The sequence below is a fragment of the Mytilus edulis genome, chromosome 3 (genome assembly GCF_963676685.1).
Source record: "Mytilus edulis chromosome 3, xbMytEdul2.2, whole genome shotgun sequence".
Classification (NCBI taxonomy): domain Eukaryota; kingdom Metazoa; phylum Mollusca; class Bivalvia; order Mytilida; family Mytilidae; genus Mytilus; species Mytilus edulis.
The window spans coordinates 43,786,958-43,801,874 of NC_092346.1; the positions used below are offsets into that span (position 1 = coordinate 43,786,958).

At 34.0% G+C, this 14,917-nt stretch overlaps 1 protein-coding gene across 1 annotated transcript in view; it reads right to left on the reverse strand.

The window, feature by feature from the left end:
• The window catches only part of LOC139514266 (dynein axonemal heavy chain 6-like), a 162,974-nt gene that overhangs the window by 26,017 nt on the left and 122,040 nt on the right, over positions 1–14,917 (reverse strand). The window contains exons 74-76 of the mRNA XM_071303270.1: positions 2,017–2,234; positions 1,199–1,435; positions 677–901 (exon numbers count right to left, since the gene is read on the reverse strand). Coding sequence (XP_071159371.1) covers positions 677–901; positions 1,199–1,435; positions 2,017–2,234 — 680 coding nt within the window. The remainder of the gene's footprint in view (positions 1–676; positions 902–1,198; positions 1,436–2,016; positions 2,235–14,917) is intronic.

Consider the following 14,917-nt stretch of genomic DNA (forward strand, 5'->3'; position numbering starts at 1 on the left):
AGTGTCTGATTCATCTGAGAATTTCAGGGCAGATAGATCTTGACCTGATGAACAATATTATCCCTGTCAGATTTGCTCTAAATGCTTTGGTTTTTGAGTTATAAGCCAAAAACTGCATTTTACCCCTATGTTCTATTTTTAGCCATGGTGGCCATCTTGGTTGGTTGGCCGGGTCACCGGACACTGTTTTTAAACTAGATACCCCAATGATGATTGTGGCCAAGTTTGGTTAAATTTGGCCCAGTAGTTTCAGAGGAGAAGATTTTTGTAAAAGTTAACGCAGGACGACGACGGACGCTGGACGCCAAGTGATGAGAAAGCTCACTTGGCCTTTCGGCCAGGTGAGCTTAAAAATAAGAGATTTTCTTATTATGCAAAAAAAATACCAAAATTGAAAACAGAAAAAAACAAATTGGAAAAATTTGAAAGTCATAAAATACAATTCCATGCTAATAAATTATAACCATAACTATTTACTTACCTCCTGTAGTTAAAACAAAACAGTTCAATAATAATAAATTATACAGTATATAATGTTAGGACTCCATAGTTTAGCATCAAATTTTTTACCAGTACAATGAAAGTAATTTTTCTATAATAAACTGACACAAATTTTCCACAATTTACAAATTGAAGCTAGACTTTTCAAATACTACAATCAATGATTGACACAAACCTGGTGAAAGTATAAAGATCAGTGGAGTTTTGGACGAGGACTCATCATATATTTCTTTCAGATCAAATGATCCAGTGGACAGATAACTACTGCTCATCTGATCCTCAACAAACTTCTGAGCTGATTCCACCAACTGTCCTGGCCGTAGAACCTTGATTATCAGTAGTCTTTGGAAACCAGTCAGCTGTTCCCATGGGAACACAATGCCATGTTCTGTCACTTCACCTAAATAATATGGAAAATATTAAAATGATGACTGGTCTATCAAATGTTGGTAAAAGTTTGGGTAAGTATTGTAATAAATGCAATAAAATATAAAGAATAATGCTATGCTTGATCCATCCAATAAAATTCTTTAGACTGTCATAATCACATTGGATCAAGTTACATAATACATGAAAGTTGCAGGGGTTGTTTAGACTTTTGTTTGTCAATAAGACTCCTGGTAAAGCCCAATTAGTTGGCTTTGATTAGAAATAATTACAGTTGTTGAAACCAGAAACAAAAGTTTTGTTTACTTACCTTTTGGATTTTTAAATGGTTCAGTCATCAAATTATATGTATTTTCCAACTTGTAAAATGTATTCCACTGTGTACTGTTTGACATAATACTACGGCATAGTTTCTCCATGTCAGGTAGTGTAGCCTCTAAGTGTTGACATTGCTGCCACATAGCCTCAGATATCCACTTAGGAGGACTTTTCTGCTTTGCTTTGTCTCCACTGTTCTGGGCTTCTAATCTTTCCATTGCAGTTAGTCCTGTAATTATATGCAAAATATCGTATTTAAAAATAATTTAAGTTTGTAACTATTTATCTTGTTTAATTGAAGAACAGGATTGCTGAACCACAAGAAATATTGACCTCTCCTTTATTTATGTAAAAAAAAAGTTAAGTATTCAAATCAATATTGCTCCTCCTACAGCTGATGTACGACATTTCAGGCAAACATATCCTTGTTTTACCAGATTTTCTGTACGACTGATAACCTCTTTTAATATAGTACTTGGTCAAAAAAGAAAATAGTCCAATTGTAAAAATGCTGATTAACATATGAATTGTTTATTGTTGTAACTAAATATTTTACAGTGATTTTTTTAGGAGAGATTTATAAAATTTCCAAAATATTTCCCCTTTTCCATAAATTGCTGTATAAGGAAAAAATCAGACATGAACAAGAAAACCCCCCAAAAAAACCAACTTACAGCACAGGTTTGCATTAGAATCGTGAAAATAAACCAGTTTGCAGTTTGTTGAAGTGCAGATAAAGTACGTTTTTTACAATAAAGCATGCAAATCCATTTATAGCATCTTAACAATAAGCAAAATGACAACACTTACCATCATGTTCCTCTACTGTTTTTTCATCCATCATTTTGGCCATAATATTTCCCTGCAGGAACACTTGCCATTCCACATCCTCAATTTTGCCAACCTCAGCAATGTCTGCATACTTGGCATTAGCTCTCATTATGCTGGAGCATAACATAAAGGAAAATGTCAACTGATGTCTGGCAAATAGTGCCACAGAAACCACTCTGTAGATACTGGATGTCAGTCTGAAATATAGGGAATAACATAAAGGAAAATGTCAACTGATGTCTGGCAAATAGTGCCACAGAAACTACTCTATAGATACTGGATGTCAGTCTGAAATATAGGGAATAACATGAAGGAAAATGTCAACTGGTGTCTGGCAAATAGTGCCACAGAAACTACTCTGTAGATACTGGATGTCAGTCTGAAATATAGGGAATAACATGAAGGAAAATGTCAACTGATGTCTGGCAAATAGTGCCACAGAAACTACTCTATAGATACTGGATGTCAGTCTGAAATATAGGGAATAAAATGAAGGAAAATGTCAACTGGTGTCTGGCAAACAGTGCCACAGAAACCACTCTATACATACTGGATGTCAGTCTGAAATATAGGGAATAATATGAAGGAAAATGCCAACTGGTGTCTGGCAAATAGTGCCACAGAAACCACTCTATAGATACTGGATGTCAGTCTGAAATATAGGGAATAATATGAAGGAAAATGTCAACTGGTGTCTGGCAAATAGTGCCACAGAAACCACTCTATAGATACTGGATGTCAGTCTGAAATATAGGGAATAACATGAAGGAAAATGTCAACTGGTGTCTGGCAAATAGTGCCACAGAAACTACTCTATAGATACTGGATGTCAGTCTGAAATATAGGGAATAACATAAAGGAAAATGTCAACTGGTGTCTGGCAAATAGTGCCACAGAAACTACTCTATAGATACTGGATGTCAGTCTGAAATATAGGGAATAACATGAAGGATTAAAGAACCTTAGTGAGCACGCTCACATACCCCACATCCCCACATTGTCATTGGAGAAATTAAATAAGTGTAAGAAAAAAAAATTGTATAAGAAAAAATATTGAATAATAATTTCCTGTCAATATGCACATCAACATAGTATGTCCTTATTATCTACAAAATTTCATGAAATTCTGTTGTGTAGTTTCAGAGGAGTTGCGATGACAAACTGTTGCAGTAGTACAATAAAGTAAATAAGTTCAAAGGGGGGTAACTCCTAGAAAAAAAATTGAATCGTAATTTCCTGTCGATATGCACATCTACATAGTATGTCCTTATTATCTAAAAAGGTTTCAGAGGAGTTGAGATGACAAACTGTTGCAGAAGTACATTGAAGCAAATAAGTTCAAAGAGATGCAACTCCTAGAAAAACTAGAGGCTCTAAAGAGCCTGTGTCGCTCACCTTGGTCTATGTGCATATTAAACAAAGGACACAAATGGATTCATGACAAAATTGTATTTTGGTGATGGTGATGTGTTTGAAGTTCTTACTTTACTGAACGATTTTGCTTCTTAAAATTATATCTATAATGAACTTTGCCCATTAGTAACAGAGAACTATATTTGGTAAAAATTTACATAAATTTACCAAATTAATGAAAATTGTTAAAAATTGACTATAAAGGGCAATAACTCCTTAAGGGGTCAATTGACCATTTAGGTCATGTTGACTTATTTGTAGATCTTACTTTGCTGAACATTATTGCTGTTTACAGTTTATCGCTATCTATAATAGTATTCAAGATAACCAAAAACGGCAAAATTTCTTTAAAAATTACCAATTGGAGGGCAGCAACCCAACAACCAGTTGTCCAATTTATCTGAAAAATTCAGGGCAGATAGATATTGACTTGATTAACAATTTAACTTCTAGTCAGATTTGCTCTAGATGCTTTGGTTTCAAAGTTATAAGCCAAAAACTGCATTTTACCCCTATGTTCTATTTTTAGCCTAGGCGGCCATCTTGGTTGAATGGCCAGGTCATCGGACACATTTTCAAACTAGATACCCCAAAGATGATTGTGGCCTAGTAGTTTCAGTGGAGATTTTGTAAAAGATTACTTAGATTTATGAAAAATGGTTAAAAATTGACTATAAAGGGCAATAACTCCTAAAGGGGTCAACTGACCATTTTGGTCATGTTTGACTTATTTGTAGATCTTACTTTGCCGAACATTATTGCTGTTTACAGTTTATCTCTATCTATAATAATATTCAAGATAATAACCAAAAACAGCAAAATTTCCTCAAAATTACCAATTCAGGGGCAGCAACCCAACAACCGATTGACCGATTCATCTGAAAATTTCAGGGCAGATAGATCTTGACCTGATAAACATTTTTATCCCATGTCAGATTTCCTCAAAATGCTTTGGTTTTTGAGTTATAAGCCAAAAACTGCATTTTACCCCTATGTTCTATTTTTAGCGGTGGCGGCCATCTTGGTTGGTTGACCAGGTCACGCCACACATTTTTAAAATTAGATACCCCAAAGATGATTGTGGCCAAGTTTGGATTAATTTGGCCCAGTAGTTTCAGAGGAGAAGATTTTTGTAAAAGATTACTTTAATTTACGAAAAATGGTTAAAAATTGACTATAAAGGGCAATAACTCCTAAACGGGTCAACTGACCATTTTGGTCATGTTGACTTATTCGTAGATCTTACTATGTTGAACATTATTGCTGTTTACAGTTTATCTCTATCTATAATAATATTCAAGATAATAACCAAAAACAGCAAAATTTCCTCAAAATTACCAATTCAGGGGCAGCAACCCAACAACCGATTGACCGATTCATCTGAAAATTTCAGGGCAGATAGATCTTGACCTGATAAACATTTTTATCCCATGTCAGATTTCCTCAAAATGCTTTGGTTTTTGAGTTATAAGCCAAAAACTGCATTTTACCCCTATGTTCTATTTTTAGCGGTGGCGGCCATCTTGGTTGGTTGACCAGGTCACGCCACACATTTTTTAAACTAGATACCCCAAAGATGATTGTGGCCAAGTTTGGATTAATTTAGCCCAATAGTTTCAGAGGAGAAGATTTTTGTAAAAGATTACTTTAATTTACGAAAAATGGTTAAAAATTGACTATAAAGGGCAATAACTCCTAAACAGGTCAACTGACCATTTTGGTCATGTTGACTTATTTGTAGATCTTACTTTGTTGAACATTATTGCTGTTTACAGTTTATCTCTATCTATAATAATATTCAAGATAATAACCAAAAACAGCAAAATTTCCTCAAAATTACCAATTCAGGGGCAGCAACCCAACAACCGATTGACCGATTCATCTGAAAATTTCAGGGCAGATAGATCTTGACCTGATAAACATTTTTATCCCATGTCAGATTTCCTCAAAATGCTTTGGTTTTTGAGTTATAAGCCAAAAACTGCATTTTACCCCTTTGTTCTATTTTTAGCGGTGGCGGCCATCTTGGTTGGTTGACCAGGTCACGCCACACATTTTTTAAACTAGATACCCCAAAGATGATTGTGGCCAAGTTTGGATTAATTTGGCCCAGTAGTTTCAGAGGAGAAGATTTTTGTAAAAGATTACTTTAATTAACGAAAAATGGTTAAAAATTGACTATAAAGGGCAATAACTCCTAAACGGTTCAACTGACCATTTTGGTCATGTTGACTTATTTGTAGATCTTACTTTGCTGAACATTATTGCTGTTTACAATTTATCTCTATCTATAATAATATTCAAGATAATAACCAAAAACAGCAAAATTTCCTCAAAATTACCAATTCAGGGGCAGCAACCCAACAACCGATTGACCGATTCATCTGAAAATTTCAGGGCAGATAGATCTTGACCTGATAAACATTTTTACCCCATGTCAGATTTGCTCTAAATGCTTTGGTTTTTGAGTTATAAGCCAAAAACTGCATTTTACCCCTATGTTCTATTTTTAGCTGTGGCGGCCATCTTGGTTGGTTGACCGGGTCACGCCACACATTTTTTAAACTAGATACCCCAATGATGATTGTGGCCAAGTTTGGTTTGATTTGGCCCAGTAGTTTCAGAGGAGAAGATTTTTGTAAAAGTTAACGACGACGGACGACAACGACGACGGACGCCGGACGCCAAGTGATGAGAAAAGCTCACTTGGCCCTTCGGGCCAGGTGAGCTAAAAATTGAATCATAATTTCCTGTCGATATGCACATCTACATAGTATGTCCTTATTATCTTAAAAGGTTTCATGAAATTCTGTTGTGTAGTTTCAGAGGAGTTGCGATGACAAACTGTTGCAGTAGTACAATAAAGTAAATAAGTTCAAAGGGGGGTAACTCCTAGAAAAAAAAATGAATCGTAATTTCCTGTCGATATGCACATCTACATAGTATGTCCTTATTATCTAAAAAGGTTTCGTGAAATTCTGTTGTGTAGTTTCAGAGGAGTTGCGATGACAAACTGTTGCAGTAGTACAATAAAGCAAATAAGTTCAAAGGGGCGTAACTCTTATAAAAAAAATTGAATCGCAATTTCCTGTCAATATGCACAACTACATAGTATGTCCTTTTCATCTGAAAAGGTTTCGTGAAATTCTGTTGTGTGGTTTGAGAGGAGTTGCGATGAAACGAAACAGGACTGACGGACGGACTGACGGACGGACTGACGGACGGACGGGTCAAAAACATTATACCCTCCGCAACTTCGTTGCGTGGGGTATAAAAATGTCAACTGGTGTCTGGCAAATAGTGCCACAAAAACCACTCTATAGATACTGGATGTCAGTCTGAAATATAGGGAATAACATGAAGGAAAATGTCAACTGATGTCTGGCAAATAGTGCCACAGAAACCACTCTATAGATACTGGATGTCAGTCTGAAATATAGGGAATAAAATGAAGGAAAATGTCAACTGATGTCTGGCAAATAGTGCCACAGAAACTACTCTATAGATACTGGATGTCTGTCTGAAATATAGGGAAGAAAATAAAACTGATAGATATTTAGTAAACAAATCTACACAAATCACTCTGTAGATTGTTGATGCCTGGCGGAAATATAGTGGAAAAGAAATGAACTGATATTTTGCAAACAAAACAACAATATATTGCTTCATCGAGCGGAATACAACCGCAAAGGTCCAACCCTGAACAGTTTAGACAAAAATTGACACAGTATTCGCACTTGATACAGGTCTGAATTTGGATTGTAATAAAATATTTGACACATATTAGGTTTCTGACACAGAATAACCACCCTGTATAACCCTGATACAAATGAAACCGGACGTTGACGCGTTCGAAGCGATAATCAGGACAATATTTAGGATGACAACAATTTGGAATGCCTCTCTAGAACTTATTTGAGTATATATAAATATGTCAATGTGCATGATAGTTTATTTATTCAATTATACAATTGTTGTTAGTTTTAGATATTGCATAGAACGATTGATAAAACTGCTAGATGCAAAACGCACAGACATGGTGCAATTTCATACGTTTTATGAGATAAACCATGCTGAATATCTTTTCGTGCATACACCTTTGCGTATTAATACCTTAAGCAATAACAAATAACTATACTTTGAATTACTACGTGCCTTCAAATGTTCCCTAGAACTTAGAATAAACGCAATATCACAGTAAATAAGTTTTCTCTTACTGTATTGTTCGTTCCACTAAATGTGTCGCGTTCGTTGTGCGTTTTAAAAAAATCACTGTACAGTTCGTTGACAAAAACCGTCACAAATCACTTTCTTGTCAAGGTATTCGAGATGATGTCGGCAACCCTTTTTCTATATTGTATTGTAAATGTTTATCCGTTAAATTAGTCAAAATAGTTGAACTTAAAACAAGTCACCCAAAGCCAAAACTGCAGTGTTTAACCAGCGTACATCTGATAGGAATGTTTCTATTGAAAATTGGGACTTTCAACGTTATTCCAAATGAAATGAACAGTTAATAAATATATTCCAGAGGAAATAAAGTTTCAAAAAGTATAGAACAGTCATTAAAACATTAATGACTTCCTTTTCACAATTTGAGGCTCTTCAAAATGCTGATGTTGGTCCAAATTCGCATAGACGAAAGCAGACATAGGAGCTCGCTGAACTTAGTTTGCCGAATGCCTTAAATGGCATTCCAACTGCTTTATCTATGGGTGGTTTTTTTTTACTTTTTTTTTTTTTTTTTTTTTTTTTTTTTTACATATAAAGCTTTTTAGATGTGGTTTGATGGCCAGTGATACAACTTTCCACCAAAGTTTAAAGGAAGTGGGTGAATAAAGCAATTATTATAGTCCAATGTACAACATTTAACAGTGAGGAAAACCTATACCATATAGTCGGCTATAAAAGACACCAATATAAAAAAATGTGAAAAAATAAAAACGAGAAAACTAATGGTTATTTATTTATAACTTATGGATTAATTATCAAAGAAAAAAAAATATGACAGATCTATATAACCTATGTTATACAGGCCCATGACGTAGGACCGACACGAAAAAAATGCGGCGGGATTAAACATGTGAGCCCCCAACCCTCTCCTTAACCTGGGACACTGGTGTAACAGCACAGCTTATAAAAAAAACATAAAAAAACCTGTACAGTTGCAATTGGCTCAACTCAAAATGTCGGTACAAGGCACAAAAACCATATACATAAAATATCGACAAAGGAGTAATTGAAGTAACTGATAGTTATTTCAAAGCGAATTAAAACTAAGAGGTAAATCATGTGTATCTAAAGTATTAGTCAGTGATTATGTTCCAGACCGTATGAGTATTTGGACCGTACGTGTACGGTCTGGGCTGTATGCGTACTTTTTCAAAATACTCATACGGTCGGACCGTACGCGTACGGTCTGACTTATATTAAGAAGTAAACATAAAATATCGACAAAGGACGAATGGGAATATACGATCCAATGTCTCGTGTACTTTACGAACCCTTGAAAAACTTTTTGAGGTCCATAAATGGCCTGTTGAAAGGCAACATTTGTGTCCTTATTCAATATACCTCATTTTATCCAGTGGCAGTAATTCCGGAGGGCCTCCTTCCAGGACCTACATGTAGTATGTGTTGCTACTTTGTGCTTATCTTGAACGTTAAGCAGCCAACAATCAGCTATTACGTACACGTGTCATTAACAAATAAAGGGGTCCAGAAATTGTTAAGTATCAACTGTGAAACGTTTCAATTTTTTATTGATAACTATTAAGACATGATAAAAGAAATAAAGCAAATGTCTATGGTTAGGTTGATGCTTTGCTCAATTGCAAAATTTACCGATGACGCCAAAGGTAACTGGGGAATATAAATATGGTCTCTTTGGTCTTCTCCGAAATAAGTCAAAATTTGAATGAAATGCATATGGGTGGGTATAGACTTCAAGGTGCTTAAAGTACCAGAATTACCAATCATGTAGATTTTGGCATCACAGTAAAAAGACTGTAATGTTCGAGGAAACTAAACATAATCTTTATACCTTAAAAATTAAACAAACAAAAAAAACATAATCGAAGAAAGCAATTCAGTTAATATTAGAAACTGTATTACTATTGAAGGTTATAAGTTACATGTTCATTGTATACACATATTCTCTAGCCTTAATGTAACTCTATTGTACTCTATGGATTAGGACCCTTGGACCCGCCTCTGAGATTCAGGCAAAAAGCCTATAATCCATTAATTGTTTTTGATTCCCGTATACATCAAAAAGAAGATGTGGTATTGAAACAACTCTTCGCAAGAGACCAGACGACACAAAAATGAACAACTATAGGTCCCTGTACGGCCTTCAACAATGAACAAAGCCCATACCGCATAGTCAGCTAAAAAATCACACAGAAATGACAAATGTAAAACAATTCATAAGAGAAAACTAACAGCCTATTTTTTGCAAAAATAGTGAACACAAAAATATATATAACCACTGATTACAAGCTCCTGGCTTTAGACAGGCACATACAGAATATGGCGGGATTAAACATGTTAGCGGGCACCTAACACACCCCTAACCGTACAATGACTGTCGTATGGTAAATATTTTCTAAAATGCTATCAAATTAGATATTCGGACGTGTGTATCTTTATGCTTAGTCATATTTGCATCTGTCGAGTTAATGTATTTCTAACTTTCATAAGGATTTTTTTTTTACATGTACAAAATACCTCCAAGAGTGTTTCAACAATACAACGGATATTATGGGTTGCTGTATCCATGTTATGGTGGTAAATTATTTATTTTTTAAACATGCATATTGGTTATAATCATATCAAAGCATTATTTCATACACGCAAAATTCATTGAAAAACGCAATATTGTGTCAACGAAGCGTACAGTATAAAAAGGTGTAATGACAACGAAGCGTACACAACATGAAAATAAAGACATTTTAAAACGTGTATTTTTTTTGTTTCTAGACACAATACAAACATACCACCTTTATAAGTTTGTTAATTTTAACTATGAAATTTTCTAAAATGTATGTTATAAAAACTATGAGGTACAAGAAAGATTAAGTTTTGAATATTTTAAAATACCAAGCACGTTTTATCATTGATATCGTCGTGCGTTATTTGATGTTTGTATATAAAAATTCAACATATTTGAAAAGCCTTTTAGTAACTAATGAGTAATATGGCAAAGAATATATTGGAGCAAAATATCTGAAGAATAGATATTGGATTTTCTTTAAAAGTATTAATTTCTTACTGTCTGAACTCAGTGTTACACGATGTGTTCGATTCGAACGCGTCAACGTCTGGTTTCATCTGTATGGGGGTTATACAGGGTGATAACTGTAGACAAAGAACTTGGAATTGGTTATATGATTTGAATTTGTATTCAATTGTAAGCTTTTGTGTAATACACCATGCTGTTGCGAATTGACCCACCTCCTCAAAAAATAAAATAAAACTACCCCTTTCTTTTGCTTTTGTGCAATACACTATGCTGTTGAGAATTAACCTCCCCCTAATTTTTGTTTCTACCCCCACCCCCTTATTCTGTTGCCCTCCCCCTTTTTTCAAAAAAGTATTTTTTTCCCTCAAGATGTTGTCATAATCTCAATTCAAATTTCCAATGGAGATTTCAACCATTATTACCCATTTAATAATTTAAAAGTAGTGTATGGGAGGTTATCCAAATTTAAACATTTGACTTAAAAGTAATTGTCATTTACCAGGATACCCTTTTTTGCCATTTAAAATTCCTAAATGGTCTTAGTCATAGCCCCCCAAAGCCAATCATATTCATCCCTTTCTGGTATGCAGGGTTTAAGCTAGGATTTTGAGGGCTTTAGTCACTTTTGCGCGCTATTAAAATCAACCTTATTTTGTGTATAAGCAATAGAACAATGATGTATATTACTAGCTTCATCTTTTGACTTGGTCAGATTTTAAGGGATTGAGGCACCAGCATGATTGGCAGTTATTGTATGATTTGACTGTATTGGCCATTATTATGAAATATTCTGACATGGAATCCACAAATTTAGTTCACAATTTCTCTTCAGTTTATTCCAGGGGTAATTCCTGAACAACAAAAGTTGGATTCTATTTTTTTTAAACAAGGAATCACAGCAGAAATTAATTTGCAATGATTATTTCACTGCATAATCATTATCCTTATAAAACGTCTAAGTCGATATTTGGATATCATTTCTATCAAGTTGGAAATGTATTATATCCTTTTTGGAACGATTATAATGACTGAAAGGAGGTTGTAAACAAATCAACAATAGGTCACGTTTACTACTTTCGGTTTTAAAATGAAACGAAAACGGGAAGTGACACGTGGATAATAAATTCAAAACGAGTCCGGATTCATCGGGAAATTATTATTTTTCGATTTAAATTCCTTTAGTAAGAGATATATATTTGTCTCTCGTTTAATTGATTCTAAATGATTTCGTATTTTACGTTTTTTTTAAATGTCTATAAATAGTCAAAAGGATACTTGCACGCATGCGTAGAACACAATACAGGAAGCACCTGTTTAAAACATTTCTCGTGAACTTTTTGAATAAACACATGAAAGTTCTTTATTTTAAATGGAAATTGTCGAAAGTTTTTGATGAAAATTTAAATCAAATATGACGAAAATGCCTTCGAATGACGAATCTACGACAAACTAACTTCAGATTGTGATCGTTTGGGAAATATTGAAATTCAAATGCGAACTGTCCGGGTTGTTACATTTTTGATTAAATGACGAAATTATACTCCTGGTTGTTGAAATGCCGACTGACTGATTTTCCTGGGGAAATAATTATGATGGTCATTCAATTATGGGGTTAATTAATAAATTACGGATAAGTGACCCATCTGATGGCGATAAGCGGATTAGTTGTAATCACAACTTGTAACACCTGTTGAAAATGTTAATTACCTGGAGGTCATAAACTTGTCAAAAACATGAAGACGGGTAGATTTATAGTTTTTATTGCGAAATTTTTTTTACACTTTCAAAATTAAAGTGACGAAATTGATTTGAAATACTTTCGTCAATGAGAAAACCCTTTCGTAAAATACGAAAGTGACGAGCGCTAGCAAAATCACTGCTGGTATGGAACTTTGTGGTATAATTTTAGAGATCAATACACAATTCCACAAGTTATTGTCTGGAAACTTTAAAAAAATCTTATTTGGGCTCCATTCTGGCCCTAATTCCTAAACTGTTAGGACCACAACCCCCAAAATCAATCCATATCTTCCTTTTGTGGTTATAAGCCTTGGGTTTAAATTTCATAGATTTCTATTCACTTATACTAAAGTTATTGTCCAGAAACCAAATGTCTTCGGACAACGCTGACGACAACGACAACGCGATACCAATATAGTTTTTTTGTGGTCGTTTAAAAAACAACTCTGTAAAACCCAATGTCAAGCTGAATACGAAGAATAAATATCCAGCCAGTGTGTTAGATACCCCGATGTACAACAAAAAATAATTTAATTTTCACTGACATTTCACAACTAGAACAATAGAAACTATTATACAGACACTTATCAGTAAAAAAGTGATACGGTGTACTTATTTATCACACAAAATCCCGTCAAACGAAAAAAACAGCACTTTTATTACTGTTCTTCATGTAAAGAAACATAGAGGCCTCAGACATGGGAAAAAATAAAATCCGTTTGTCATAAAATATGAAATTTAAAGTGAAAAAACAGTATAACAGTTTATACTGTCAATGTACTTTACTGTATAAATTGATTTAGAAACTATTTCAACAGGTACATTATGTACCAGTATTAATTTAAGGGTTTTCCCCCATCAATAATAATTTTAGTAGTGTTTTTCTTTTTATTGCTAAGAATAACATTCTATAAAATAAAAGAAAGAAATTTTACAAGATTCAACATCAATAGAGTCAAGCTGATTTTGAAATCATCGTACATGGAAATCAATTTACTTCAAAATTAGAATGAATCATATATTTCTGCATAACACGCAAAATCTCAATTAAAGAAGCTTCAACTCTTCTCAAATTTTAAGTGCAGGACCTAATTTTTTTGAATTTGTTTCGTATTGATTTTTACAAATTTTAATAAATCTAAAAACTGATTATTTTTTTATTTCCTGGAAACATATTAAATTTTCATAATAATACCAGCAATCAGATATCAATTACATATAAATAAAAAATCTAGCTGGTTTTTTGTGTGCATTGAATGACATTTGAAATGTTCAATAAAAATAACATTCCTGTTAAAATTAGTAAGGCCATATTAGATTGAATTTTATCCTTTTAAACTTGCTTCATTTATTTTGCCAAAAAAAAAAAATTGCCATAAATCTGTCAACAGAATTGTCTGATATTACAAGCATTTTATTTTAGTTTCAATAATATGGTAATCAGTGATAAAAAATGTAGTGCACTAGATAGAAATGAGAGGGCTGAAAAGACCTTTGTCAAGAACTCAGGATTGAGCAATTAAATTCACATGAATTAAGAAATAGCCAGTAAATCATCAGTAATTCATGATTAAATTATATCCTGATGCAGGAACAGACATGCGCGTATTGTTATGCGTTTACTTTTCTAAATTCTACATTGGCTAGAGGTATAGGGGGAGGGTTGAGATCTCACAAACATGTTTAACCCCGCCGCATGTTTGCGCCTGTCCCAAGTCAGGAGCCTCTGGCCTTTCTTAGTCTTGTGTTATTTTAATTTTAGTTTCTTGTGTACAATTTGGAAATTAGTATGGCGTTCATTATCACTGAACTAGTATATATTTGTTTAGGGGCCAGCTGAAGGACGACTCCGGGTGCAGGAATTTCTCGCTACATTGAAGACCTGTTGGTGACCTTCTGCTGTTGTTTTTTTCTATGGTCAGGTTGTTGTCTCTTTGGCACATTCCCCATTTCCATTCTCAATTTTACATTATTTTCACAGAAATCTTGGATTTGGCATTTATTTTCTCTAGAATTCAGTATGAGACCCCTTCTTTGAACCATGGTCAGGTCAGCCTAAACAGAAGGTCAAACCAGTCTTTCTTTTGTCTTAATGTCTGGTGCATCCCTCTAAAGCACCTTCATGTAAAGTTGATTACGCTAGTATTTAGCCTAAACATGAGTAATGAACATAATGAAATCTAACTTCTGTAAATTTAACTCAACATAAACTCATTGTTCTTCTCACATCATCAGATCAATTAGAAGCACAGCATTTAATAATTGATTGGATATTTTTCAATGCTAACATCCCAGCACTATGTACTAATTTTTTTTGAACATACACAGTACTGATTAGCTTGGTTTTCATAATTTTTGACAAGGTATGCAAAATGAGGTAACAGACAAAAATTATTATTTTGTTTGTCACAAATAACTATTACTTTTTTTGTCATGTCAAGGTAAAGAGGCAGAATGAACATTTTAGGGACCTCTGGATTATGT